The 27,146-nt window shown below is 44.6% G+C and overlaps 1 protein-coding gene across 1 annotated transcript in view; it reads right to left on the minus strand.

Annotated features, from left to right (window-relative positions):
- Positions 1 to 27,146, minus strand: part of LOC100951282 (T cell lymphoma invasion and metastasis 2) — a 431,635-nt gene that overhangs the window by 24,166 nt on the left and 380,323 nt on the right. Inside the window, 1 exon segment of the mRNA XM_023517962.1 lies at positions 8,716 to 8,819. Coding sequence (XP_023373730.1) covers positions 8,716 to 8,819 — 104 coding nt within the window.

Below are 27,146 nucleotides of genomic sequence, written 5' to 3' on the forward strand. Positions count from 1 at the left end.
CCTGAGACACAGACACACTGAGACCCACAAAGACACACTGAGACTCACACAGATGCCCTGAGACTCACACAGCCACCCTGAGACCCACACAGACACACTGAGACTCACACAGACACACTGAGACTCACACAGACACCCTAAGACTCACACAGCCACCCTGAGACTCGCACAGCCACCCTGAGACTCACACAGACACACTGAGACTCACATAGCCGCCCTGAGACTCACACAGCCACCCTGAGACCCACACAGCTGCCTGAGACCCACACAGCTGCCCTGAGACTCACACACAGCCGCACTGCTGCTGTGCCGGGTGTGCGCTTGACTACAATCCCTAAGCACACAGGAATATTGAAAGAAGGGATTCAGAACTCTGACCAATGATGACATCTAAGAAGGCCTCTGTGAAGGAGATTTTAACTAGCAAATAAGCACACAGCTGGGACACTGCACCCTCCACCATTCTTTGTAAATATTAAAGATAAGATTCAAGGCACCCGAACAGTGGCAAGCTAACATGAGGTTGTGATTGTGGCTGTGATTTCTTCAAAAGAAAAGGAAAAAAGCAAGCAGCAACAAGGCCATCCTAGCTAACCTGCTGATGTGATAATGGTGAGGGCAACGTCCTAGTCACAGCACCCCAGATTGAGGAACACATAGCCCGGGTGCCTGCACGTCCCCTAAACTGAGCTTGTAAACCACTCCCCACCTCACCCCTCTCCATCCCACAGCTGTTTATGTTATCACAGAGATTTATGAAATCTTGGCTTGGGATCAAAAATTTTAATGCTTATTCTAAAATACTCACTTTTCCCACTAATTATAGAAAATAAAACTTTTTAAAATGCCACAACACCAGCACATAATGTTGCAATTGTGTTTAACAATCTGGGGATTTCTAACCACCACCAATATCATCCATTCTGGTCTCGATCTAATCATGCATTTTGCCACCTAGAGGTTATTTATTTAACACTCCCCAGAGTCTCTTAGCACATTAAAAAATAATAATAAAGCATTAACAGCTAATTGCATCCAAACAATTACACTAGAAGATAAAAAAAAAACAGTTCAAAATACCACTGGACTAAACAAACTGTGCTTTTCATATCATAGGTACTTGATAATTGATTCTGTACTGTCAATGATATTAAGTCAGGACAGAGGCAAGGCCATCCAGATGTTTGCTCAAAGTCAGAATTATGAGCCTAGAGGTCGTATATTCCTGAAGAGGAGAGCCACGGACAAACGTTGTAAGATCACCAGTGCCCCAGAATTGTACATCACTTTTTCACCTGTGTGTATGAGCAATTTTCTGAGGTCACATGGCTTTTTTCGGACTCTTAGGTGGTCTGCTCTAAATATGTCCCTAAATAAGGTGTGTGTGGGGGGGTAAAAGAGCAGAGAGGGGAAGGGGATCAAGTATCTACCCACCCTGAGACTTGCACGCCAACCTTAAAAATCTCCATAGATAGTTTAGAACATCAGCGAACTGCTGTGAAGAACAAAAAGTGCCCTGTGCAGTAACCTTTACCAAGGTTCTCCTGGGATCTGCCTTTCTTTTAAGCAACTCTCCGTACTCCATGGGGACAAAGCAGGACATCCAGCAGACTATGTTAGATCCGATATTCAGGCAGAAAGACTCAGCGGGAGATGTCAGAGCAGGACACAGGGTCAGACTGACCCCTGGGTCTTCCAGAAGTGGAGTCTGATGGCTGACCCAGGGTCAGAGAAATGGGTTATCGGTGTAAGATTTGGGACAAACCCCACGTTCTCAGCCTGCGTCCGCACCGTGCCCAGACGGCCTGCCCTAAGAGGATGCAAGAACCTGCAGAAGCACTGCCCTGAGGTCGGGGCTTGGCTGGACAAATACAAACTCTCTGCTCCCTTCTCCCCCACAAAAGAAAAATTATGTTGAGGTCTTCATAACTGTCCAACTCCAACCCTAGAGGCATACAAAGGAAATAAAGACAGAAACAGAGGGCTGAGTGGCAGGAAATGGGGGTGGGAAGGGGAAGGGCACAGGGAACTCGTGGCTGGACCCCGTCTGGGCTGTTCCCTTGGTGGGCCGAGATGAAGGGCAGATTCAGGAGCAGTGGCGGGAGAGTCCTGTCCACAGCCCAGGCTGTGCGGGGCTGGCTGGGTCCCCTCTTACCTTCACCTTTTGTTTACCTTGGAAAGGACAGACACATCCCCCTCAAAGTCTCATCTTGGACACCTGGGGAGCAAAACCATGGCCCTTGCTGGCTCAAGGGAGAAAAAGGTGAAGGAGAAGCCGCCTGCCTCAGACGAGATAGGCACCTCTGCCCAGTCAGGGTCAACGCTTCGCGTGGCCACAGCTCCAGGAAGCCTCCAAATCACTTCCACGAGTCACTGTCCCCCGCAACGTGAGGAAGGGTGTAATTAGCCCTTCAGCATGGGCCTGACAGCCCCGCTCCCCCAGGCCCCCTGGGGCCGCCTCACCCCTCATTTCTTCTTTTTCATCATGTGATTCTGAAGATGACCCTTAATAATAACTTGCTCTTTTTTCCCAGAAAAACAAGATGAAAAGGGAAAGTCTGGAGAAGAAGGAAAAAGCAGGGGCCGAGAAGGCAGGGGCAAAGTGCAGGGAGGCCAACATGGGGTGGGAAGGGGCATCTGGGAGACCACAAGCCTTGACGCTCTGAGGACAGACAGGAAGGGGAAGGAGGGGCAGTGACACCCCCTGCGTCTGGCCAGCTTCACTGTGAGCCAGGTGACATCGTCCCCATTTTCCAGACTATGAGACAAAAGAGCCAAAGGGGGCACCTGTGGCCCCAGCCTCCCAGACCTACAGCAGAGTGGCTTCCAGGCCAGTCCTGCCAGGCGCAAGCCTGCCACCTTTCACACTATACCACTCTGGCACGTGCAATAGTCAGTGTTTACTATAGAAAGCCAAGCCCATGCTGCCTCTGCCTATGAACACAGTCCCTGCGGTCACCCTGCCCCAGCCCAAGTCTCATTCCACGAGCATCCCTGGCAAAGACACAGACAGCTGGGTGTCATCAGGCAACATCCTGCTGTCAGCAATTTCCATGTTCCTGGTACAGTTGGCCTTTAGATCTGCCCAGGTCTGACTCCTCTTCCCACCACCTTGTCTGCCTCTGCCCAGGGACACCCTTGGCCTGGAGGAACCAGCCACACTGACCAGAAGTGGTGGAGAGAAAGGTCACCACCAGTCAGGGCCCATCCCACTGCCTCTGTCAAACCCTCCATCTGTCCCCCTCCTGCAGGACAAGCTCTCTGCATCCCCCTCCCACTGCTTTCTAATGGCCCCTTGCTCTATGGTCCCCTCCCGGGTTCTCAGTGCCACTCCCAACTGTCTTCCTGTTTTCCCTTCTGACACACGAGTGACATCTCTAGCCTTGCCGTAAGTCCCCTTGTAGCAGAAAGAATGGGCTCCATGTGCCTAGCCCTGCAGACAGCCACTCTTCCCTGTGCCACACCCAGCAAGGGGGGGGGGGGCATCTGCCCGACACACCAGCCCCAAATCCAGCAGACACAGAGAGCAGGCACTGACACCCCGGAGCTAGGGAGTAAAAGGAACCCAACCAACGATCAAGAGATCAAAGGGCCTTTTAGACTCCAGTGAGCACTAAGCACAGTTGCCTCAAACAAGTCCACAACTTGCCACCAAGTCTCTGCCAAAAGGAAATAGGTGACAGGCAGGCAGAAGGGTACACAGGACAGCTGGGTGCAAAACCTCAGCCCAACTCCAGCCCTTAGTAATTGTGCCTTTGCCGCCTCTATGTGCCCTGGATGCCTGCTGCCTCCTTCCAGAAGAGACAAATTCGGCGAGACCCCTCGTCTGTGAGACCCCTCGATGGGCAAAGTCCCTCCGGCGCGGCTGAGCATCTCAGCATTCACAGCCTGCTCCTGCTAGAGACAAAAGCGGATCCCCAAACAGGTTTGTACTGCGTCAGTTTAAGTAGCCCTTTGGAAAGGCTTGTCCATGCACAGCAGCGTACTTAAGAAAAATAAGCTAGAAGGCGGCAGGCTTTGTCTCCACGCAGACAACAAACGGCCAAGAGGGCCCAATTCCTAAAGGCCTCTGTTTCTAATTCTCTTTCATCTCATGAGCCCGTCCAGATCAAGCTGACGACTCACACTAACTTCAGCACTGGGCAGGCAGTTAAGATAACTGAGTCATGCACATGTCTTAATATCAACAATACATTATTAGGGTACCTGTGTATTTATACAATTTCCCATGTGACAGTGAATGCCCCAGGTCAGAGGCCATGAGGTGAGAGGAGTGGGAAAGAACTCAAGACTGTGTGCATTTGGAGAAAGCCCAGGCAGGGGCAGCCTGCACCCTAACAACCTCTCAGGGATCCTTTCCACCACAAACGGCTAGTGGTGGAGGTGTTTTTATTTACAGAGGCTTAGAAAGGTTGGGTAACACCCCCTACCCAGGTCACACAGTGGTAAAGCCTGCAGGACCAGGACCCAAATTTAGGTTTCTAGCCCTCTGGTCAAGAGTTCTTTCCAATATACCACTGCTTACAAGAAAAGGCTACCTGGAATTAAAACTTGGTGAAAGATTATTGTCTTACTGCTAGAAAACACCACACCCCCAAACCATTTTTTAGGGACAAAGTGTTTGCTTTGCGGATGCTCTCTCTCTCTTCATTCAAATAGGAATCAGGTAGTATAGCCTGCATTGAGAAATAGGTATGGTAGTTTTAACAATAGGGTCATGACTGTATTACTCTATTTAGTAATGGCCATGTAGAAAGATTATAGTCTACGAATTATATTTTAATTCTGCTTCTGACAAAAACATCTTTTTTCTTTTCCTTGAGCTTCTTAGATCTGCAAACTCTTAAAAGCAATTCATGTGAAAAACTCCAAAGGTTATGCTATGTGAGTGAGCAGGAATTAAATATTAAATGCAAGTTTTGTCCCTGCTGTGTACTAAAGACCTAGCCATTAGTGCATGTTCCTTTTTTCTGCCTTGAAGAAATAAACAGGACCGAATATATCTTAAACATGGCTAAATTGCAAAGAACACAACACACGGTTGCCACGCTGTGTATCTCCAGATTCTCAATGCTCTCTGTTCTATCAACACAACGCCTACAAACTACAAAAATAATTACTGCCACAGCTACACTAGGTGATTACATAAAACTCTTCTTAAGAACTAAAAAATGATTTGATCGGAAATAAATTAAAAATTTGGCTTACCTTGTAGAAAACGGGTTTCATTTTTGCAGATTTTTCTTTTACAGCTTTAAGCCCCAATACCAGTATGTGTTGTGACCCAGGGAAATTTTACAAGCATAAAATTAATTGCTATCTTCACATTATTCCTCTCTCTTTTTTCAAATATTTTACAGAGTATATATTTGAATTTTACAAGCATAAAATTAATTGCTGTCTTCACATTATTCCCCTCTTTCAAATATTTTACAGAGTAAATATTTCCCTGGGCCTCTCCGATATCTTTGCATTTCAGACAGACAGAACTACTTTAGAGATCAATTTCAAGACCTTGAAATGAGAAAGAAGTTGACAAAGTCACAGGACATCTGGTATCCGCAGGAAGTTCTCCCATCCTCAGCGGTAAAGAGAGCCTGATGGCTGGCAGCATCCCTTCTGCACGTACCTGCGCTATCTTCTCATCTGCATAATGCTCATTAGACTTTTTTAAAGTAAAATCAACTTTCAATCAAGAAAAGAAAATCATGCAAGATCATGCCTACATTTGGATCAGAATCTACAGCCATGAAAATCAAAGCCCTCGTTTACTTACATGCTGCACATGAAAAGGACAAGTTCAAAGAAACCTGCTCCCCTGGGAGCGAGGATTACATCTACAGTAGGCAGCTGGGAAAAGAGTGAGATGTGTGTTCTCTCTCCCTCTCATCCCCAGGCAATGAGAAAAAATCCCAAACTGTTCTTCCAAGTCACATTCACAAGGACGCGTTAGCGCCACCAAGCTCTTCCTTCAAAGCAGCAGTGGGGATTGGGGGAGGCTTGCCCCCTTTCTCTAGTTCCCACCCATCCTGTGAGCCTGCCCCTTCTGGAAAAGGGACCAGGTTACGGCAGACGTGGAGTGACAGAACCACACGGGGCCACCTGTTCAGAGCCAGCTCAAAGTGCAGAAAACTGACTGCTTAACACACCTCAAGTTCCAGGAACACACTGAAAACTCCAACCCCTCACCCAAAGGGAAACTGTACGTCCTTTCAAACTCCAGCTATTACAATAGCACATGCAAATTGCTAACAATACTGGGGGGGGGGGAGAGAAATCCCCCACACAGGAGAGGCTGACAGGGTCACACAAAGAGCTATGACAGTAATAGGCACCCTCTCAGAGAAAAAAGCAATCAATTATGAACCATTTGCGGAAATTGCAGGGCTGTCAAAAGCCCCGGTTACAGCTGTGCTTCATCAAGCCGGGCTTCATTTGATTTTCAAGGGAAATTATTCCTTATTTTAAAGTCTAGAATACTTGTTAGTAAAATATCCCAAACAGCCAAAGTTCAACCAGGGTCTAATCTGAAAAGAAGTTAATGATCCCCAAGAAGACCAGTTGGGCCAGAGCAGGGGGCCAGGAAAACAGAGGCAGACCCTCTCCTTGAAGAGCAGTACCCTCTGTGGACACCATGGGGACGGCAGGGGGTGGGGGTGGGGAGGGGCCCCCAAAACTCCACTCCCAGCACGTGCTTGGCACGTATCAGACAACTCCCAAATCGCCATTTTAAAAACAGAAGAGGATTGCTTGCAGACATAATGATCGCTTGCAGACATAAGCAGATGTCCCTAAGAAATTTAAAACTAGTATTACAGAACAGAAAAAAAAAATGTTTGAAATTCTTAAATTCAAAACTTTTTCTTTTCACTGCAATCCATCATAACTATTACTTTTGATAAGCACCAGTTATTCTTTCCCAAGAAACAAAGAACACAGGATCTGTGTAACTGCTAGGCATTTCTCTAGGATTTTTAAACAATACACTGAAATCCATTATTACATGTACAGAGTTTCACATCTGAGAAAAAAAAAAAGGTAAGGTGGTCCCTACCTTAGCAAGGTTCACTTTGTAAATGTGCCACCATCAAGTAAGAGTTGGAAATGGCCATAACATGCTTTTTGCACATCTAACTTCACTGAATCTTAAATTTTCCCCAAACATTGAATTTCCTTTTTAGTTGCTTTAATGTGTAACCCAAGCAGATTATGGCAGAAGGGAAAAGGGTTACCTCCAATCGCATTAAGTGACTCTCCTCCCCCCTGGTGGCCAGTGCCCTTTGACACTCTGTCTAGACAGCCTCACTCCATGAGTATTTCCAGAGGAGGTGCTTTTTCCAAAAATTTAAAACAACAAAATCAAAACACATCTATTTGATGCTCCAAAGTAAATAACACACCAGGGATAGAACAGAGTAGTAAGGCTGAAATGCTGATGGATTTCAGTTTAGTGAAAAACGTCACATCCTGGAGAGATAACCAGGCCAGCTAAGCATTTGCTTTCTATGAGGAGTTAGGAGACAAGATTCTCGAGGAGGTGGACAGATGTGGGAGAGGCGTTCAGTGAGGGAGGCAGGAAAGGAGGAGGCACCTGTGGCCACTGGAACCCTCTGGAATCTGCTGCAAAGCCAGCTGGCTCTGCCCTGATCCCCTCACAGGGCACAATTCCCCAGAGGGTGAGCCACATGGCTACTCACCACATGGATGGCTCCTGGGACAGAGGTATTCAAAAGAAAAAACCCTCGTACTTTTTTGCTAGGAACGTACAGTGGCACAGCACAGCGGAAAATGGTCCAGCTATTTCTCAAAAAGCTAAACAAGAAAGTTACCACTTGACCTAGCAATTCCACACTTAGGTCTAAACCCCCAAAAAATGAAAACAAGGATTCAAGCAAATACTTGTATGCCAATGTTCATGGCAGCATGACATGACCCAAAGGTGGCTACAATCCAAGTGTCCATCGATAGATGGATAAACAAAATGTGGTCTATCCACACAATGGAATATCATTCAGCCATAAAAAGGTGAAAGTTGGACACATGCTAAGTGAAACAGGCCAGGAACAAAAGGACAGATATTACATGGTGAATGAGGTACCGAGGATCGGCTAGTAAGACAGAAAGTAGAATAAAGGTTACCAAGGGACTGGGAGAGGGGAAAATGGAGAGTTATTGTTCAAGGAGTACCAGAGTTTTTGTTTGAGAAGATGAAAAAGATCTAAAGACGGATGGTGGTGATGGCTGCGAGACAATGTGAATATGCTTCATGCCACCAAGGAAAACACTTGAAAATGGTAAAAATGGCAAATTTTATGTTAGATATTTTACCACACAAAATGACAATATTCTGAATATAATTTGTCTTGGGTCAAAAAGAATGGAGGAAAAGAACAGAATAGTAATTGATTGCAAGCTCAGGTCGCATTTGTCTAAACAGCTAAGCAAAGCCGCGCTGGTATGTGAACGGCAGTCTGCAGTCTGCTTGCTCCCTGATGGCATGCCAGACGTTCTGGGGGAGTCCTAGCTAAAGCAAATGGTTCCCATTAGTGTTTCCCTCCAAAACCATTAACTAAAAAGGAAACTATTTAAGGAAAAAATGTTTGTATCAACTGCTGGGCTAAAGATAGGACAACTCCATCTTCTTTTTCTTCTCACATAAAAAGGGGAATTAATGCATGCTTGCCTGGGTCTTGGTTTGCAATTTGGGCATCTTACCCTGAATGTCTGCTCCATCTTCTCCCTGTGGGAGACCTGATCCAGCGTCCCATCCGTCTGACTCCTTTTCAGACCTGTTGTGATGTCAGGGACGTTGCTGAAATCTGGATGAAAAGTGACAAAAACACACATGAGTTTGGCCATTTGCAGAGAGTAATAATGATTGGTGTGAAGGCTGAGGGGGAAGGGAGGGAAGAAGCAAACAAGCTGGCAGGCAGCGTGTAGCCGTCCTTAATGACACTGAAGTCACAGTAGCCACAGAGCAGATCCAGGTCTCGCTAACTGAAGAAGCAACGCCCTCCGCCTGCTTTGGTCAAAGGAGACCAATCAAAATAACCGAAATGCCTGTCACTCTTCCTGTTGCTATGCAACTATACTTCACTAAGCTCTGATCTTAAGTCATTTATTAGACCAAGAATCAAATGGCACAACCTTTGGTGGCATTTCTCTTTTTTGGCCAAGTGAGGGCAAAAATGACCAGTGATATCTTGGAAGCCAATGATGTAACATCATAGGTATCACAACCCACAACTTGCTCATCTGCAAGCATGAGTCTTCTCTTCTAGCATCGACCACAATTTCCCCTAACTTGAAAGCCCCAAGAGGCACAGAAACCCTTGGTAACTTCTGGAGCAAAGGTAAGAAATGATACTAAAAGTAAGTAGAGCACGCGGCATTCCTACAAGCACACATATTATACATCTCACCCTACACAATCTCCTCCAAGAGACATGGATAGACCAGCCTCTGTCAAAACATAGGTTTTCATTCTAATTCATGTATCTGATGGAATGTCACCTCAATAGAGACAACCAGATGGTTTCTGGTCCCAGTAGCTATGGCATGAAATCAATCGGAGTTGATCTAGGCCCCAAAGGCACAGACAAGCTTGCTGCCAAATAAAATGTCCAGCATGATGGGGACAGGAACAATGACCTCTAGAAGTCCTTTAGAAGCTATGAGAGCCCTAGCAGGTTGACACAACCAGTGGAGTGCAATGCTAGCAGCTGGCTCATCCTGGTATTCCCAGCCACTACACAGACCCTCTGAATTCAAAAGGAGGCCTCCAGAAAACATTATAATGGTCTATAGACTCCTGCAACTCCAATTTCTTCTTTTTTTTCTTTCTATTTTCCTACACCTTGATCTCACCCAGAAGGAGACCAGATCCATAATCCAAGTCACACTTCAGTGTAGTTGGCCGTAGGGTCGTGTCTGCTTGGAGGAGGCCACACTGATCACAAAACATGAGCTGTCCCTGGGGAAATTTCAGCCAGCAATGACAAGCGAGGACACGGGCCTGCCTCCTCCATGACCCTAATGCCACACCACAGAGGCAGTCCCCTCACACACTGGCTGACTCCATGGGAAGTGAGATGAACCCCCCACCCCAAAGTGACCCACCATGGTCCCCCAACTGCCTCCTCTATATCAGAAGTGTGCACTTGTGTTTAAGGGAGACCACCCTAAATAAGTCACAGAAGAAACACAGCCCTCATTCCTGCCACAGTTGGTGTGAGTGCACCTCCCCATCCATCCCTTCAACCAGCACTTTCTGAGCAGGAGCCATTTTCCAGGCAGGGCAGGCAAAGACGAGGCGCTGCCCTCGAGTCTGCTGCTCGTCCCGGAGAGGCGGTGGGGGTGGGCTCTCAGGAAAGTGTCACATATGACACCAGAAAAGTGTCATACAGGGTGGAATGGGGACACTCAGCAAGGGATTCTGCCCTTGGGCCTTAAAGAACTTCACAGAAAAGAAGACACTCGAGCAGCGTCTTTAAATTTGAGGGGTGTCTATTTACCTTTATAGGCAAAGATGACAAGGCAGGGTGGATGGTGGGGGGCAGGTCCAGGAATTGGAAGGGGCCTGGGTGAAGGTTAACAGTAGAAGGAGCCAAGCATGACCTAGAACTTGCAGAAAGTCGGGCAGGGAGAGATGGAGAATAAGAGAGTCACAGCCACCCTGCAGGTCTAAGGTGTGACACCCAGATGAGCAAGGGAAGAGCGGTACCAAAAAGTAAGCAATGGCAAAGAGTCTGTCACCTGTCGACAAAGAATCGAGAGGCAGAAGGCAGATGCCTGGTTTTATGTGTTTGCTGACTGGGTAGATGGGGACACAGGAAGGAATGGGGGTGGAATAACCAGCTTGGCTTCAGCAATGCTGAGCTGAAGATCCTTGGGGGCCACCCAGTGGAAGATGCTCAGTGGTCAGGTAGTCCAAGGGCCAAAGCCCAGAAAGGTGTGTGGACTTGGAAGTCCTCAGAATATTCTCTCATGGTAGTCAAGCCACTGGGATCAATGGCACCTACCAGAGAGAACACAGAGTTTGATATGAAAACAACAGAGGGAAGATCCACGGAAATGCCAAGGCATAAGGGCACAGGGAGGGGCCCTCACGGGAGGTGGCTTTCTTTTTAGAGAGAACCAAAATTCAGAGAAACATAAGGAAATCAAAATACAGTAATATACAGAAGCCACACAGTGTGGAAGTGCATTGCCTAGGTAACAGAATCAAATTTGCATTATTGCTGCCTTCATCTTATAAATGAGGAGATTTCATATTTCCAAAGAGTAACATCAAGTGCAGGAATGTGACACAGTCCACACACACACAGGGCATTCATTCCTGAGGAAGAGCCCAAGGCACCTGCCGCGTCTCAGGTCTGCACTAAGTGCTGGGGATCCCCAGATGAACATGGTCTTGAGTCCCACGGAGCACTCAGAGACGCAAGGGCATAAGGAGCTTTGGAGCCTGAGGGGCCAGATGGATGCTGGTGAAAATAGCATGGCTGATGTCACAAGCGGGTGCCAAGTGAATTCTGAGTCATCTGAGTCAAAACTTTGTAACTTAAACACTGGAAACTCCCTAAACCACTGTTTGCCTCTCACAAAAAAGGCAAAAAGGTACTCACAACTCACTAAAAAAGACACGCTTACCTCAGATACATAAAAGAAAAGTGGCCATGTGCACCTGGTGACAGGACACTGACACTGTCCCACTTTCCTCTTAGAACTCTTCTTGCCCCGGGATATAGGCTCTGCTGTGAATCCATGAGGGTCCCAATCTCCTTCAGCACCCCTTAACTTCAGGGCTCCTGTCTCAGGCGTGAGCTTAGACAAGGTAGCCAGTGGGAACCAAGTCTGCTGAGGTTGGCCCTGGGGACCCAACAGGAGAAGGCAGCTCTGGACAGTTCCTGACATCTCCGAGATAGGAAGTCTCAGAGCAGTCCCACCACCCAAGTTTCAGGAGCAGAATGGTATCAGAGTCCCTGCAGTGACCAGCCATGTACCAGCATCCCCCCAAGATGGTGCACAGGAAACCTGACTGGACGGTGTCTCCCTGCCCGCCCCCAGCTTCAGGACCTGCATCCCCGTGAAAGAAGGGTGCCCTTAGCTTTCTTCCTAGAGGGGATGTGACATAAAAGTTCATTCTGGAAGAATAGAAGACTGGCTAAAAAAAGAGTATAAGCTGCTAAAATCTGAGGGCTTATTTACAAAGCTCCTTTAAACAGGCATCCTGTCCTGGGTGCCAAAAGCCCATCCCCAGCCCCCCTGCATCTGCCCACGTCCTCAGCACCAGCTGCTGAAGTGGGTAAATATATCCTGCTCCCTCCCAATCGAAACACTGGCTTCCCACCTGGGAGAGCCTCCTCACTGCGGAGAACACACAGCGGGGTCTAAGGACCCTTTGTCCCTCTCAGTGACAAAGACAAACGGGACTGCAGAGTACCGAGGTTCAGACACACTCCCCAAGAGCCTTTGGGGATACAATTGTAAATAATGGAAAATAACCAAATAATATGTTCAAGACAAGAGATCTATCTGTATTGATAACCGTTTTTGTCTTTCTCACTGTTCCTTGGGGAAACTAACAGTTTGGGGTGAAGTCTACCAATATGAAAAATCTAACACTTAACATGGCCTAGAAAAATCTAATGCTTAACGTGTTGCTAGAACAAGAGCTTCTGGCAGCAGTCGAATGAGCAGAGCTGGACCTATTCATTACTATTCCTACTGACTCCCTCACCCAGTTGTCACAGTCACTGTGTACCCGCCGAATGCAAGACACCACCCAGGTGCCCCAGTAAGAACAGACTCAGCCACCTCTCTCCTTTAGTTGACAAATATTTTTTGGAAAAGGACAACACAACAGGCAGGTTAGCATGGAAAACGCCTCCCTCCCCATCTTTCCGCATGGCCTCCGGTTCCTTACAGACAACTGGGGAACACAGGAGGCTGCAGGTATGTGACACCCAGTAATTCACTTTCTTCCTGAACTGTGCGTCAGTTCGTGCCCCATTAGCATGACTGTCAAGCCAAGTAGCTGGCAACCCCAAATCCTGTACAATTAAAGGGCAAAACTCACGTTAAAGTAACATCCTGGGTACCAGCTTAAAAATAGAAACATCAAGAAATGTTAAGGTTGTCTCACCCACACAGCTCGTAATCTGAATTCAAAGTTTACCCAGTTACATCACTTCCAAATCCAACCTAGCATACTTAATATGCAAAAGTGTGGGTTTTGCCATTTATTACTCCTGTTGCCCAAGAAGCACCAGTTTATCCAGGTGCTAAATCTGACGTGCACAGGAGGGACTGTTTGGAAATGGTGATGTTAGGAAGCCCGGGACAAGGCTTGGTACGCATGGTGATGCCCTTGCTAGCATCTCGCCTGCACTTAAACCTAGGGAGGCCTAAGTCTCCTCAGCAGGCAGCTGTAATGTCTGTTCCATCTAGGTGGTGCCATCCCACAATCCCCAGTCCTGCAGGCTGCCTCTTCCTTACTCAATCATGTAGCAAGTAAATGAGCAATGAAGTTCTTCCCAGGCCCCGGACACCCACCCAGGTGGAGACCCTAGGCAGCTTCCAGGAGTAAGGAGGGTGGGGGAGAGTTGTTCTGCCTTCACAGCCGCCAGAAGGGACTTTCTTCTTCTCTCTCTCTCTTTTTTTTTTTGAGACACAGTCTCACACTGTTGCCCTGGGTCGAGTGTGGTGTCGTCATAGCTCACAGCAACCTCACACTCTTGGGGTCAAGTGATCCTTTTGCCTCCCGAGTAGCTGCAACTACAGGCATGCACTAGCATACCCAGCTATTTTCTCTATTTTTAGAAGAGATGGGGTCTCACTCTGGCTCAGGCTGGTCTCAAACTTCTGAGCTCAAGCAATCCACTGGCCTTGGCCTCCCAAAGTGCTAGGATCACAGGTGTGAGCTGCGACACTCAGCCAGGACAGAACCTTCTAAGGGTAGACAGTTCCCAGAAAAAGTGATCCAAGAACCGCTTTACCCCCAAACCTGGAGAAGGCTGAGTTCCCAGAAACAGCAATTACAGAGAAACTAAATTAAAAAACCCCCAAGATGGTATCAATCCCTATGGCCAAAAACAAGAACTACAAAAATGTCAGAACATTCTGTTTTCCCCTCTTAGGTACATTAAGACTTTTACTTTTTATTTTACTTTATTCTTGAGAAATTGATGGTAGTTGCTATGACGTGAATGTGACCCTTGGCATTTATGTGCTGGAAACTTATTCCAATGTTGGGGAGGCAGGGTCTGACAGAAAGTCATGAGGTCATGAAGACTGCACCCCAATTAATACCATTATAAAAAGGGTTCTCAGCTTGGTGCCCGTAGCTCAGTGTTTAGGGCGCCAGCCACACACACCAAGGCTGGCGGGTTTGAACTTAGCCAGGGCCTGCTAAACAACAATGACAACTGCAACAACAACAACAAAATAGCCGGGTGTTGTGGCAGATGCCTATAGTTCCAGCTACTTGGGAGGCTGAGGCAAGAGAGTCACTTAAGCACAACAGTTTGAAGTTGCTGTGAGATGTGACACCACAGCACTCTACCGATGGTGACACGGTGAGACTTTGTCTCAAAAAAAAGTTCTCAGGAGTGGGCTCAAGCCTTTCCTACCTTTGCCCTCCCACCTTCTGTCCTGTGGGGACTCCACCCTCCAGGTGCCATCGTGAAACCAGAATCTCCAAACCTGCTGGCACCACTCTTGGCAAAGTTATGGACAAAACAAAGGACATACTTCCCTTGATGTACTGGGTTGCTGCATTCCTAGAAAATTCCAAGTACCATACAGCTATGGGGGGAAAATAATTTACAACTATTTGTAAAATGGAGCTAGTTCTTGGCTCAGATAATGATACACATGTTTTTCACCTCCATTAAGATCTGGTAGAACAATCTGCAGTGTGGGGGATTAACCTGAGCACTACAGGGCAGCCAGCAGCTCTGTCTCCAACCACCAATGCCACTGTCCAATGCATCAAAAGATTTAAAATGCACCAAAAGTACCCAGCCCACAGCAGGGGCCCAGTTGCTATTAGACTCCCCCATTTCCCAAGGAAAGATACTTTATGTGCTCTAGAACAATTAAAAATACAGCAGACAGATGAATGATGAAGTATATTTAATTGGGATTCTCATCTTAGGCTCAAAATATTTTAGTTGATTAAATCGTTAATCCTTAGAAACCTTCTCTGATGTGAAAACTGAAGAAGGATAATCTTTTATGAAAAAAATCTAAAAAATAATATCAAAGAAGTTACAAGTATATAATAAATGGTTTAATTAAATTTTCAACTCTCTAATCCACTGCGGCATTAGAGTTACCCATCTTTGCCAATTAATACTTAGATTCTATCATCCATCTACTCATATCCAGATTACATAACACACTTTATGTGAATTGTGCTCTTAATCTATTTAATTTATTCTCTATTCCATTTCTCAAGATTTCTATTGTGTAATTCCATAAAGGAAGAGGTTCTAAAGAATCAAAGATTTTTAGATAAGAAAAAAATTCAGATATTATCCCATTCAATTCCTTCATCTTATGTAGCTTTTGTTTAAAAAAAAAAAAGTACAAATGCAATTTTAAGAAAAGGTAAAGATTTTGGTAAGTCTTTCTGTAAATGCAAAATCTTTCTCTGGCATTCTGTAAACGCAAAAGTAAGATGTTTTCAGTTCTTTAAGTTTCACCCGCTATTATAAAACCCTGCTCCCAAGACATGGTACCAAACCACATTGAACACTGAGTTCATCTGCAGTAAAATGCTTAGAATCTCTCCTTTTAAATTTAAAAACTTTGCATAGCAATGCATATTTTTAACTAACTCAAATGTTCCTCATGCTTTTACTTAAAATGCAGTGGTTTGTGACACCTTTCACTAATGACATTTGCTGTGCTCTGTCATCCAGGCAAATATTACTCATCACTAGTCAGTGAAGCAGAGTGAAAATAAAATAATTTAAGTAAGAGATGGACTATTCTGTAAGAGAAAAAAATAACTCTGAGGTGAAGACTGTCAAAGGTTACTCAACACCTGAACTGCATCATTACAAAGAGATCACCATGTAACATAACGTATTTCTAATACAGATAAAAAACAGTCTACTTTTCTAAGCCTATCTAGGACTCTCTATTTTTTACATATTATTCTGTGTCAGGCAAATTCAAAATAGCAGTTGGAATGTCATTGTTAAGCTTGCAGAGAAATAAATTCTATCACAGCATAAATACTGTCCTAGAAAAAAATGTAAATTTCATAAATCTCCCAAGTCCACTTAACCTGCAGTCACATTTTAATCGGTGATGCTCTTGACAAGGAAGCTGTTTGCTGGGGATAAACAGAGCAGTAAAAGGTGGCAGTCGATGTTCTTAATAGCAGGCTGCCATGATAGGATTCCACCACCTTAAATAAATATCCTCAGAGTCTAAAAGAATACTTAGAGGAACAGCTATATGGCAGATGTCATCAGAGTGGAAATGTGCCACTTCCACGATGACTACAACACAGAGACCTTCTTAGACTGATGGAGAAAAAGATATTTAGCTCTATCTACATCTTCATTCTCTAGGTAGGCTATGGCCATGACCAAGGCAACATGCTTAGCCCAAAGAAAGAAGGCCCCAGGCCTCCCCAGTACCTGATCAGGGCGCCCGGTAAATGATACACAGTCAATGGTAAAACAGATCTTCAACCAAGGTTACAGTACCACCAGAAACTGACACCACCAGGGAGGATACCAAATGCCACACCTAATTGCATTCAGAAGCATATAATGGACAACGCTGTACTTTCAACAACGCTTTAAAGACTAAGGCAGAATGTAAGTTTAAAATACTTAGGAACTACTTAGTTGGAGTCCAATTTACTAAAAACCCTGAGAAGAAACCTAGAAAAAGTGCACACAAGATTCCATCAGAGCATGTTGCTATAGAAAAACAAAACCTAAAATACCTCTTTTCAGTAACTATGGTTCGACTGGATTAAAAGAAGGCAAAACTGAGTATTATTCAGCCGTAAAGAGGAATGGTGGCTGATTTGTGCTACAACACGGATGAGTCTAGAATATGCTAAGAGAAAGAAGCCACCAGGATGAGCTCCACAGAGCACGGTTCCATTATATGAAATGTCTAAAAGAAGCGAGTCCATAGGGACAGAAAGCAGATTAGTGGGTGTCAGGAGCCAGGGCAGGGGAAAATAAGGAATGACTGCGACAGCCTCAGGGTTTCTTTTATGAGGTCATAAAAAGGTTGTGGAATTAGATAGTAGTGATGACGGCATGACATTGTGGATATACTAAAAAACACTGAATGGGTGGCACCTGTGGCTCAAAAGAGTAGGGCGCCAGCCCCATATGCTGGAGGTGGCGGGTTCAAACTCAGCCCTGGCCAAAAACTGCCCAAAAATACACTGAAATGTACATACACTTTCAATGATGAACAGTATGGTATGTGAATTATATGCAAGTTTTTAACAAGAAGAATATCCGGGCAGATTTTATAGGTGAGAAATTAGAATTACAGTAAAACTCAAAAATAAGTGGGTTCCAAAGAACCAAATTGCAGGAAATATGTGGTCACATTAGTGCAAGGTTAATTAAAATCAGTACAAACCATTTTTAAAAGGCACAAGAATAAATAGAGTATAACTATTACTGTAAACAACTGACTGTTCCCTGAACTGAGAAAGCCCCAAGCATCTCCAGACATTCCTAATCACCGCCCCCACCCCAGATACGAAGGGTGAAGTCCATCATTAGTCTGGTACATCTAAATCTGCTTTATTGCAGGACGAATTCTTTCTCACTCTGTTCTATGTATATTAATAGAGAGATCGTTAAAAGGAAAAAAGTAGTTAAAATCCAGACATTTCCCCTACATGTAAGGAAAAACAAGACACAGTTCTATCTCTCTCTGCTATTGACTGTGACCTTGCCCAAGTAAACTGGTGACTCAATGTGTCTCTGTGCCTTGATTTACCCAGCTGTGAAAGTAAAATGATAATAACACACCTCTGCTCCGTGAGGGTGATGTGAGGGATCATTAGTGTTTTTTAAGGTTCCTTGTGATCTTTGCACTGAGACAGCCTGCTATTATTACAGAGCCTTAACAAACATTCTCCGCAGCAGTCAGGACCTGACTCTATTTTAAGAGGTAATGAGATTTGCTGCAAAACCAAAATGCAATGCTTGATCCATTACTTTGCTTTTTTCCACTTCATAAACTTTTGTAAGAAATATACATACCTATAGTTGTTACATCGTTACTTTAATCATAATAAATAAATAAATGTTAGCGAGAGAAAGAAAAGAAATTGGAGCTGCTTTTCCATATTCCTTATTTTACAAGTCAAAAAATAGGCATTAGAGCAACTGTCCCAAAGTTACACATAACAAGGCCAAGAACTAGAGTCTAGATGCCCTTACTTTGGGCCCAGAGCCTTTCATTAATGTTCCTAACCCCAAATTGAAACATATCTCACTCCATCAGGACTGACGTCCACTGACGACACACTCACTATTCCTTTTCAGTTGTGGTTTTGGTTAGCGGGAGAAATAATTCTCTGTCACAGACACCAATCAGCTCATTAAAATTGCGAAGTAGGAAAGATTCAGAACACCATCTAGACTCTGCAGACACACCCAGGCTGCAGTAAGTTCTCAGCCAAGCATAGCCATGGGCCACTCCAAAATCCCCTACCCAAGTGTACAGTTGAGTGGGGACTTCAGTTCTGATGAAGTCTCAGCATTACTCGCTTGTATTGGATTTATAAAGAGTAAACTCTGGAGAACCCAAGGTGTGCTTTCAGCATTCTTTTCACTCTCCACAGCCCATTCTTAGAAACACTGCCGTAACTTGGCATTAAGAGACTCCTAATAACCTTCCTTTCATTCAGTAGCTATTTACACAATGCCTGCTATTTACTAAGAATTATTCCAGAGTGATAGTGCAAGAAGGTAAGTACTAACTTCCATATCAAGCATACAGACAAAATGCTTTCACAGTTCAAAAGAGGAAAAGCCCATGACCTCTCCAATGTAACGGGAAGGCAGCCTCATACTCTTTATAGAATACAAACCTAATCCCACTGACAGAACTGGACAGATCCTCCAAACACAAAAACCCAAAGAAACAACAGACTTAAACGAAACTCTAGAACAACTGGTCGTAACATATTTACAGAACATTCTACCCCAAAACTACTGAATATGCATTCTTCTCATTAGCCCATGGAACATTCTCTAAGACTAACCACATCCTAGGTCACAAAACATATCTCAATATGTTTTAAAAAAATAGACATTATACCACATACCTTCTTGGACCACAGCAGAATAAAATTAGAAATTACTTCCAACAGAAACAAAAGTCATTTTTTCATCTCTACACGAAGTCATGGTAACTAAATAACCTATTGCAGAATGACAGTTGGGTCAATGAGGGGATAAAGATGGGAATCAAAACATTCTTCAAATTAAATAATAATGGCCTACAAGTAACCAAACTCTGTAGGATATAGCAAAAGCAGTCCCAAGAGGAAAAATCATAGCCTAAATACCCACATGCAGAAGACAGAAAGATTACAAATTAACAGTCTAATGAATCATCACAAAGCAGTGAAAAAAGAAGAGAAAACCAACCCCAAACCCAGCAGAAGAAAAGAAATAACCAAGATCAGAGCAGAACTAAATGAAACTGAGAACAAAAGAACTATATAGAAGATTAATGAAGCAAAAAGTTGGTCATTTGCAAAGAAAAACAGCATCAACAAGCCCCTTGTTAGATTAACTAGAAACAGAAAAGATTCCAATAAGTTCAATACCCTTATGAATATAGATGCAAAAATTCTCAATAAAATCTTAACTAAATTCAGCTGCATATTTAAAAAGAAATAATTCATCATGACTAAGTAGGCTTCATCCCAGAGATGCAAGGATGGTTCAACATATGGAAATCTATAAATATAATTCACCACATAAATAGATGCAAAAACAAAGAGCATATGATCCTTTCAATAGATGCAGAGAAAGTATTCAAAAATCAGCACCCTTTTAGGATAAGAACGCTTAACACAATTGGTATTGATGGGACATAGCTCAAGATTATTAAGGCCATATACAACAAACCCACAGCCAACATCATATGGAATGGGGAGGAATTGGAAGTATTCCCTCTTAGAACTGGAACCAGACAAGGCTACCTACTTTTGCCACTTCTATTCAACAAATTTTGCAGATCTACTTGTTGAATAGAGGTGGTGAAAGTGATGGTCCTGGCCAGAGCAATCACACAAGAGAAGCAGATCAAGGGTATCCAAATGGGGAAAGAGGAGGTTAAACTATCTCTCTTTACTGATGACATGATATTATGATCTTATACCTACAAAACCCCAATGATTGAACCAAGAGACTCCTGGAATTCACGCATAAATTCATTAAGGTGTCAGGTTACAAAATCAATGTATGCAATCAGTAGCTTTCATATATACCAACAACAGTCAAGCAGAGAATCAAAAAGTCACAATACTTTTCACAGTAGCAACAAGAAAATAAACCTAGGAATATATTTAAGAAGGTGAAAGAGCTCTACAGGGAGAACTATGAAACAGTGAGGAAAGCAAGCACAGAGGGCATATGGAAATGTCATATAGCATGCTCGCAGACTGGAAGAATCAACACTGTCAAACAGCTACACTACCCCAAAGTGATTTACAGATTCGATGCTATTCCCATTAAAATACCAATGACATTTTTTGCAGATCTAGACAAAGTAGTTCTATGCTTCATATAGAAACCAGAAAGATTTCCAAATAGCCAAGGTAGGCTTCTGTAACGAGAACTAACCCAGAGGCATCACCTTACTCGACTTTAGGCTATACTACGAGGTTATAGTAAACAACACTTCATAGGGCTGGCACAGAAACAGAGGCATTATAGATCAGATCACAGAACCCAGAGGTGAAGCCATCCTCGTAGTGTCACCTGATCTTTGACAAAGCTGATGATAACATACACTAGGGAAAAGAATCACTATCCCATAAATGTTCTGGGAAAATTGAATAGCCAAAAAAAAAAGAAAAAAGAAAACTGAATAGCCACATATAAAAGCCTGAAACGGGATCCACACTTCTCACCACTCACAAAAATTAATTCATCATGAAGGAAAGACTTAAACCTAAGGCAAGAAACTATAAGAATTCTATAAGAAAATGCTGGAAAAAACTCTTACACTGGCCTAGGGAAAGAAGCTATGAACAAGACCCCCAAACCAATCACAGCAACAAAAAAAAAATAAACTAAACAAATGGAACCTGATCAAATTAAACACTTTCTACACAGCCAAGGACACACGTAACACAGTAAATAAACAACCTACAGAATGGGAGAAAATATTTGCATGCTGTGTATCCAATAAAGGGCCCGCAGAATTTACAAAGAACTCAAGCAAATCAGCAAGAAAAACATCAAACCATCCCATTAAATAGGAGGCAAAAGTCATGAACAGAAATTTCTCAAAGAAGACAGTCTAGTGGCCAAAAATGCACAAAAGAATGCTCAACGTCTCCACTCATCAGGGCAGTGAAAATCAAAACCACAGTGAGGTATCATCTCCCTCCAGTGGGAATGGCTTTTATCCAAAAGTCCCCAAAACAACAAGTGCTGGCAGAGATACAGAGACAAACAGGCACTGTTACTGGGACTGCGAACTATTAGTTACAGCCTCTATGGAACGTAGTAGGGAGATACCTCCAAGAACTAAGAGTAGACCTCTCATTTGATCCAGGAATCCCACAATGGGTGTTCACTCAAAGGCAAAAAAGGCATTTTATAAAAACACACTTCCTTTCAAATGTTTGTAGCAGCACAACTCACAGTCACAAAGATGTGGAAATAACCCAAGTGCCCATCAGTACATGAGTGGATCAATAAAGATGCTGTGTGTGTATATACAGACACACACACACCCCATGAAATACTATTCAGCCATAAAAAAACAGCCATATATTATCCTTTGTCACATCCTGGGTGGAACTGGAGGCCATTCTTCTAAGTGAAGTATCACAAGAATGGAAAAACAACTAACACCACGTGTATAATTAGACGTAGATGATCAACACTTACATGGGTGCAGATACGGAAAGAAAAAAAAAACAGAAATCAAGACGAGAGGAGGCAGGAGGAAGAAGGGCTGGGTAGCTTCACACCTGGTGGTACAACGCGCTCATTCTGGGTGAAGGGCACACTTATAACGTCAAAGTAAAATATGCAAAATCAAATTCAGTAACCAAAACATGAGTATCCCTGTAATGTTCTGAAATTTAAAAAAGAAAAAAGAATACAATCCTAAAAGAGAAGAATGAAGGTGAGTATACAAAGTTCTGTTAATTTCCGTTTCTAGAGATCTAAAAACCTGATTCTATTTGCACCTCACCTTTAAACACACCTGCTACACATCTGAATCTCCTCCTGCCCCAGTGAAACACCCTAATCTGATGGACGTCAAAGAGAATTCACGTGAGGCTGGAGACGCACTGGCCGGGGCGCCCCTGGAGACCGGCCGTTTGGGGTGGTGGGTAAACAGTTTGGGAAGTCCAGGCTTCTTATCAACAGTTTCAGTTCCCTCTCCTCCTCACCCAGTCATTTTTATAATAATGAAAAAACTCAATAAATACTCAAGCAGTTTGGATAATTTGAATTTTGACACATTTCCCATTACATGTTAAAGATGTTAATGGACAAGAAGCAAAAAAAAAGATGAGACAGAGAGAAAAGGATCTCAGTGATCTGGACAACTTACCATCACAGTACTGCAGGGCCAGATGTAAACTGGCCGCAGATCATACCCGAAGTGTTTGAATTAAAAGAAACTGATGTGCTGCTGTTGTATTTCCAAGCTCGTTAATTTCTTTTCCTATAAACAAATATTCTTTTACTGCAAGTAAAAGAATCTTTAAAGTAGGTAAGTTGTCACTCAAAGCTCCTCTCTTTCTCTTTATGTGGCTACTTTGGGTGAATTCTGTGAGATTTTATAGATGGGTTTTCACCATAATTCATTTCAAAACCACTTTGGAAGCAGGCAAAACAGGCAATGTGATCACAGGTTTGACACAATGAGTCCCCAAACCAACTCCTTGGTCTCTCTCCAAAGCTGCCCTGTGTGCCATCTTCCCATCACAGCTGATGGCAATGCCCGGCTGCTCAGGCCAGGACATGGGGGCCAGCCCGGTACCCTCCCCCATAGCCCGAGCCCAGCTATGGGTGAGCTGTGGGTACCCCCACCTCCCACCTGGGCAGCTCTGTCCCACCTCTGTCCCCTTCGGTGTATTCCTCACAATCACTCAGTGATCCCTACAAAACACAGCTCAGGCCACTTCACTTCTCTGTTCACACACATGGGATGGTTCCTCCTCTTGCTCCCAGGAATGAGGGAGCAGAAATTGGTGTATGAGGCCCCCGATCCAGCCTGATGGGTCCTCTGGGCCTCATCCCTCACTGCCGTGCGGCCTCCTGGTCCTTCTAGGCACACTGGGCCATCTGCCCATCCTGAAGCAGATGACCAACACAGGCACCAGGCCCTTGCAATCATTCCCTTGGCTTCCAGAGGCCCACAAGGCTTGGCCCCTCACCTCCTTCAAGTCTGTGTCCCCACATGCCCACTGCCTGAGGACCACGGGCCTGCCCTACGCACAACAGCTGCCTGCCTCAGCTCCCACCCTCAATCCCCCCCCAAGCTATTTCTTTTCCACCACACTTACCACCTGTGAATATACTATGTAATTTACTTATTTATTATGATGTTTTTCCTTATTCATTATTTCCACACACTAAAATATAAGTTCCACGTGGCAAGGATCTTTTTACGTTCACTGTTGATCCTCTACCACTCCTACAACAGTGCCTGACACACCAAATTCATTTGTTAAATGAATAAAGAAAAGTAGAAAAAAAAGAAAAAGCTTTCTTTTCAGGGCAGCCCCAGGGAGCTCTTCCTGAGAGATGGGTGCCTGGTGTCTTGCAGCATGAGCCAAACCCGTAGGCTTGGATTCTGGATTACGTACAGAAGTTCACTTCCCAACCTCCAGGGAAAAAATGTCTCAGGGTCAGATTATTTCTACCAGAGATTCAACCTCAAGACATAAACAAAACCACAATTCTCTCCTTAGAGTTGTATTTCCCGCGCGTGTGGCAAGGTTGAAAGTGGAACCTTCCACGTCTTGCTGAAGTGGTCACCGCAGGTGACCTGGCTTCCTTCTCCTTTTCCGTGTCCTGAGCGCTGTTGTTCCTCTGTCCTTTACTTCTTTCCTTCTTCTGTCACCCAGGCTGGAGTGCAGTGGCTCAGTCACAGCTCACTCCTGGGCTCAAGGCATCTTCCTGCCTCAGCCGCCCAAGCAAGTGGGACTCAGGTACACACCACCACACCCTGCTAATTTTATTTATTTATTTTGGTCTTGCTATGTTGCCCAGGCTTGTCTTGAACTCCTGGCCTCAAGAAATCCTCTCACCTCAGCCTCTCAAAGTGCTGAGATTACAGGTGTGAGCCACCAATGCCCAGCCTCCTGTACACATTTACTCATATGCTCTAGCAAATATTTATTAAAGCTCCACTTCCATGCCTGATAATTTATGGGCAATAAAATATAAGTGAGCTAGAGACCCTGTACTGAAGGAGGACGGGTACCTCCATCTACTGACATGCTCTGCGGGACAGAAGGACAGGCCTGCCCTGCCACACTGCGCCACCCACCCCTCAGCCCACTGCAGCCTGGCCATGCCTTCATCACCTCTCAATGTCCTTCCCCATCGCTGACTTCTGACTAATTTACTGCTCATCCTTCCCCTGTAGATCTTTCTGCCTGGGCTCCTCTGCCTGGCCCTGTGCACCTGCCCCGCTCCCCCTCCTCCCTCTCCCCTGTTTACACCCAAGTCTCCTCCTATCCTGAGTTATTCACGCACCTCCCCACAGCTGCACTCCTCCCCCAGCCCCTGGAATGCTCCCTGCCTCCTCCTCTGCCTCTTCATCCCTCAAGGTTTGACACAAGTGAGACTCTCCCTCAAAAGTAACCTGCCACACAAGCTTCTTGCTCCTTGTGTATTATTAGCTCCAAGTGTGCTGTGTGGAACTCTGGGGCCACTGAGACCCTCCCCAGGGGCTGCAAGCTCAACGTGGTTTTCAGAATAGTATTGTCGTCTCCTCTTTTCTCTCTAAGGACATTTGCACCAAACTATACCAGTCCTCACTGTGTTCTGGTATGGAGAAACATGCCGGTTTCACTTATGAACGTCCTCAACAGAGTACAAATGATTAACTTTTCTAAATCTCCACCTTTGGGGACGTGCTCAGGAAGTACACACACAGCTCTTTAGCTGCTCCCTGAGGAAAATCGCTCACACGCTTACACGACTGCGTGGAGAGCTGAACTACCTGCTTTCTTTTCACAAAACATGATGTTTAATCAAAAAACAAGCGACAGAAAACAGTCTTTAAAATGAACAAAGTGATTCACAAAGTGAATCTCAGAAAATTTGTATCCACCATTGCGAGCTTCCCAATACTTTTCCAATGATATTTGAATGTAATTTTTAATATCCTATAGGGAAATATCCATATTCAAAAGACCCACATAACTCGGTGACCCCCGAATCTCCAACATGATTATGCATGCCACAAAATCACACCTAAGCAAAAGATTTATTCAAAAGCCAATGGACATTACTGTAACCAATAAGAAAAGCCCACCAATAACTTCTCAGATTCCATAAAGCAATTAGCCCTGAAGAAAGGACCATCGGCTGGTTTTTGGTATGACATCAAAGAACACCCACAATTATCTGAACAGGCTATTAAAAGACTCCGCCCTTTTCCAACTACACATATCTGGTGTGAGGATGGACTTCCTTCAAATAACTTCCTCCAAAAAGATACACTCCAACAGACTGCACAAGCTGATACGGGACAGAGAGGCAGGAATTTACCTATTTAACACTGATGCAGCCTTTGCTACGCGCCAAGCACTACCTAGTGTTTTCCAAATATTAGCCCATTAATCCCACACAAATTCCAGACTGTTTTACAGTTGCAAAAGCCAAACACAAAGAGGTTAAGTGACTTGTCCAAAGCTACAGAGCAGGAGAGTGGGGGAGCCCAGAGCTCAGAGCCAGGTCTTGAGCCCAGGACATCTGGTTAGCATCCATCTTGGTTAGTAACCACTGCCCTCCACAGCTCAGGGGGACTTAGCAACCACTGTTTAACATTCCGTGCTGCCGGAATGTCAGACCCTGCACAAGTATTACCAATCCACAAAAATGAAGATAGGTCACAACGCAGATGCCTCTAAAAATCACAGCTAAAAAGGAGACGCCCACACTTGGTCCTTCCTGATGGTCTCAACTCCTTCTTATGAGGAAGAAAGCCAGAAACTGAACTCATTTTAAGCCCATTACAAAAGATGGAGAACAAAAGTGGAAACACAAACACAGCACCATTTGGCAGCCAGTACTCGCAACACCCACAGAGGAGGGAGATGGTCTCTGTTTGTCTTTTCCTTATGTAACAACCTGTAAAGTTTCCTCTTCCCAACAGACACAGTTCCCCAGAACCACTATGCACGGAGGTCCGGCTCACTCTGCTTGCAGGGCAGCCGAACTCCCAAACACCTACTGAGACAGCAGGTCCCACAGCGTCCTTCAGAGGATTTCTGTGCATTTTTACCTGAAAGATGTTTCTACGTTTAATATTTAGAGAATACAAGACTGGTTTTGTATGATAAATGCTGATAAATGCTGGAAAAGTTGATTTATCAGCTTCCCCTTCCCCAGTATTGCCTCATCCTCTTTGCCATGGAGGGGGAGTGTATTCCCTCACCCCAGGCCAGCAGGCTGTTATTCCACCCCCCGGACCCTGATGAGGACCTGGGAGGACCACAACTTCGTGGGGATGGCTTCCCAGTGCTGAGCAGAACTTCGGTCCTATAGGGAACCCACAGTATTCGTTCTTTGCCAAAAAACATTTTTGAATATTTATTTTATGAGGGACTTCTTTTTTTTTTTTTTTTTTTGAGACAGAGCCTCAAGCTGTCCCCCTGGGCAGAGTGCCTTGGCATTACAGCTCACAGCAACCTCCAACTCCTGGGC

Source organism: Otolemur garnettii, unplaced genomic scaffold (genome assembly GCF_000181295.1).
Source record: "Otolemur garnettii isolate 467f Iridium unplaced genomic scaffold, OtoGar3 scaffold00126, whole genome shotgun sequence".
NCBI lineage: Eukaryota > Metazoa > Chordata > Mammalia > Primates > Galagidae > Otolemur > Otolemur garnettii.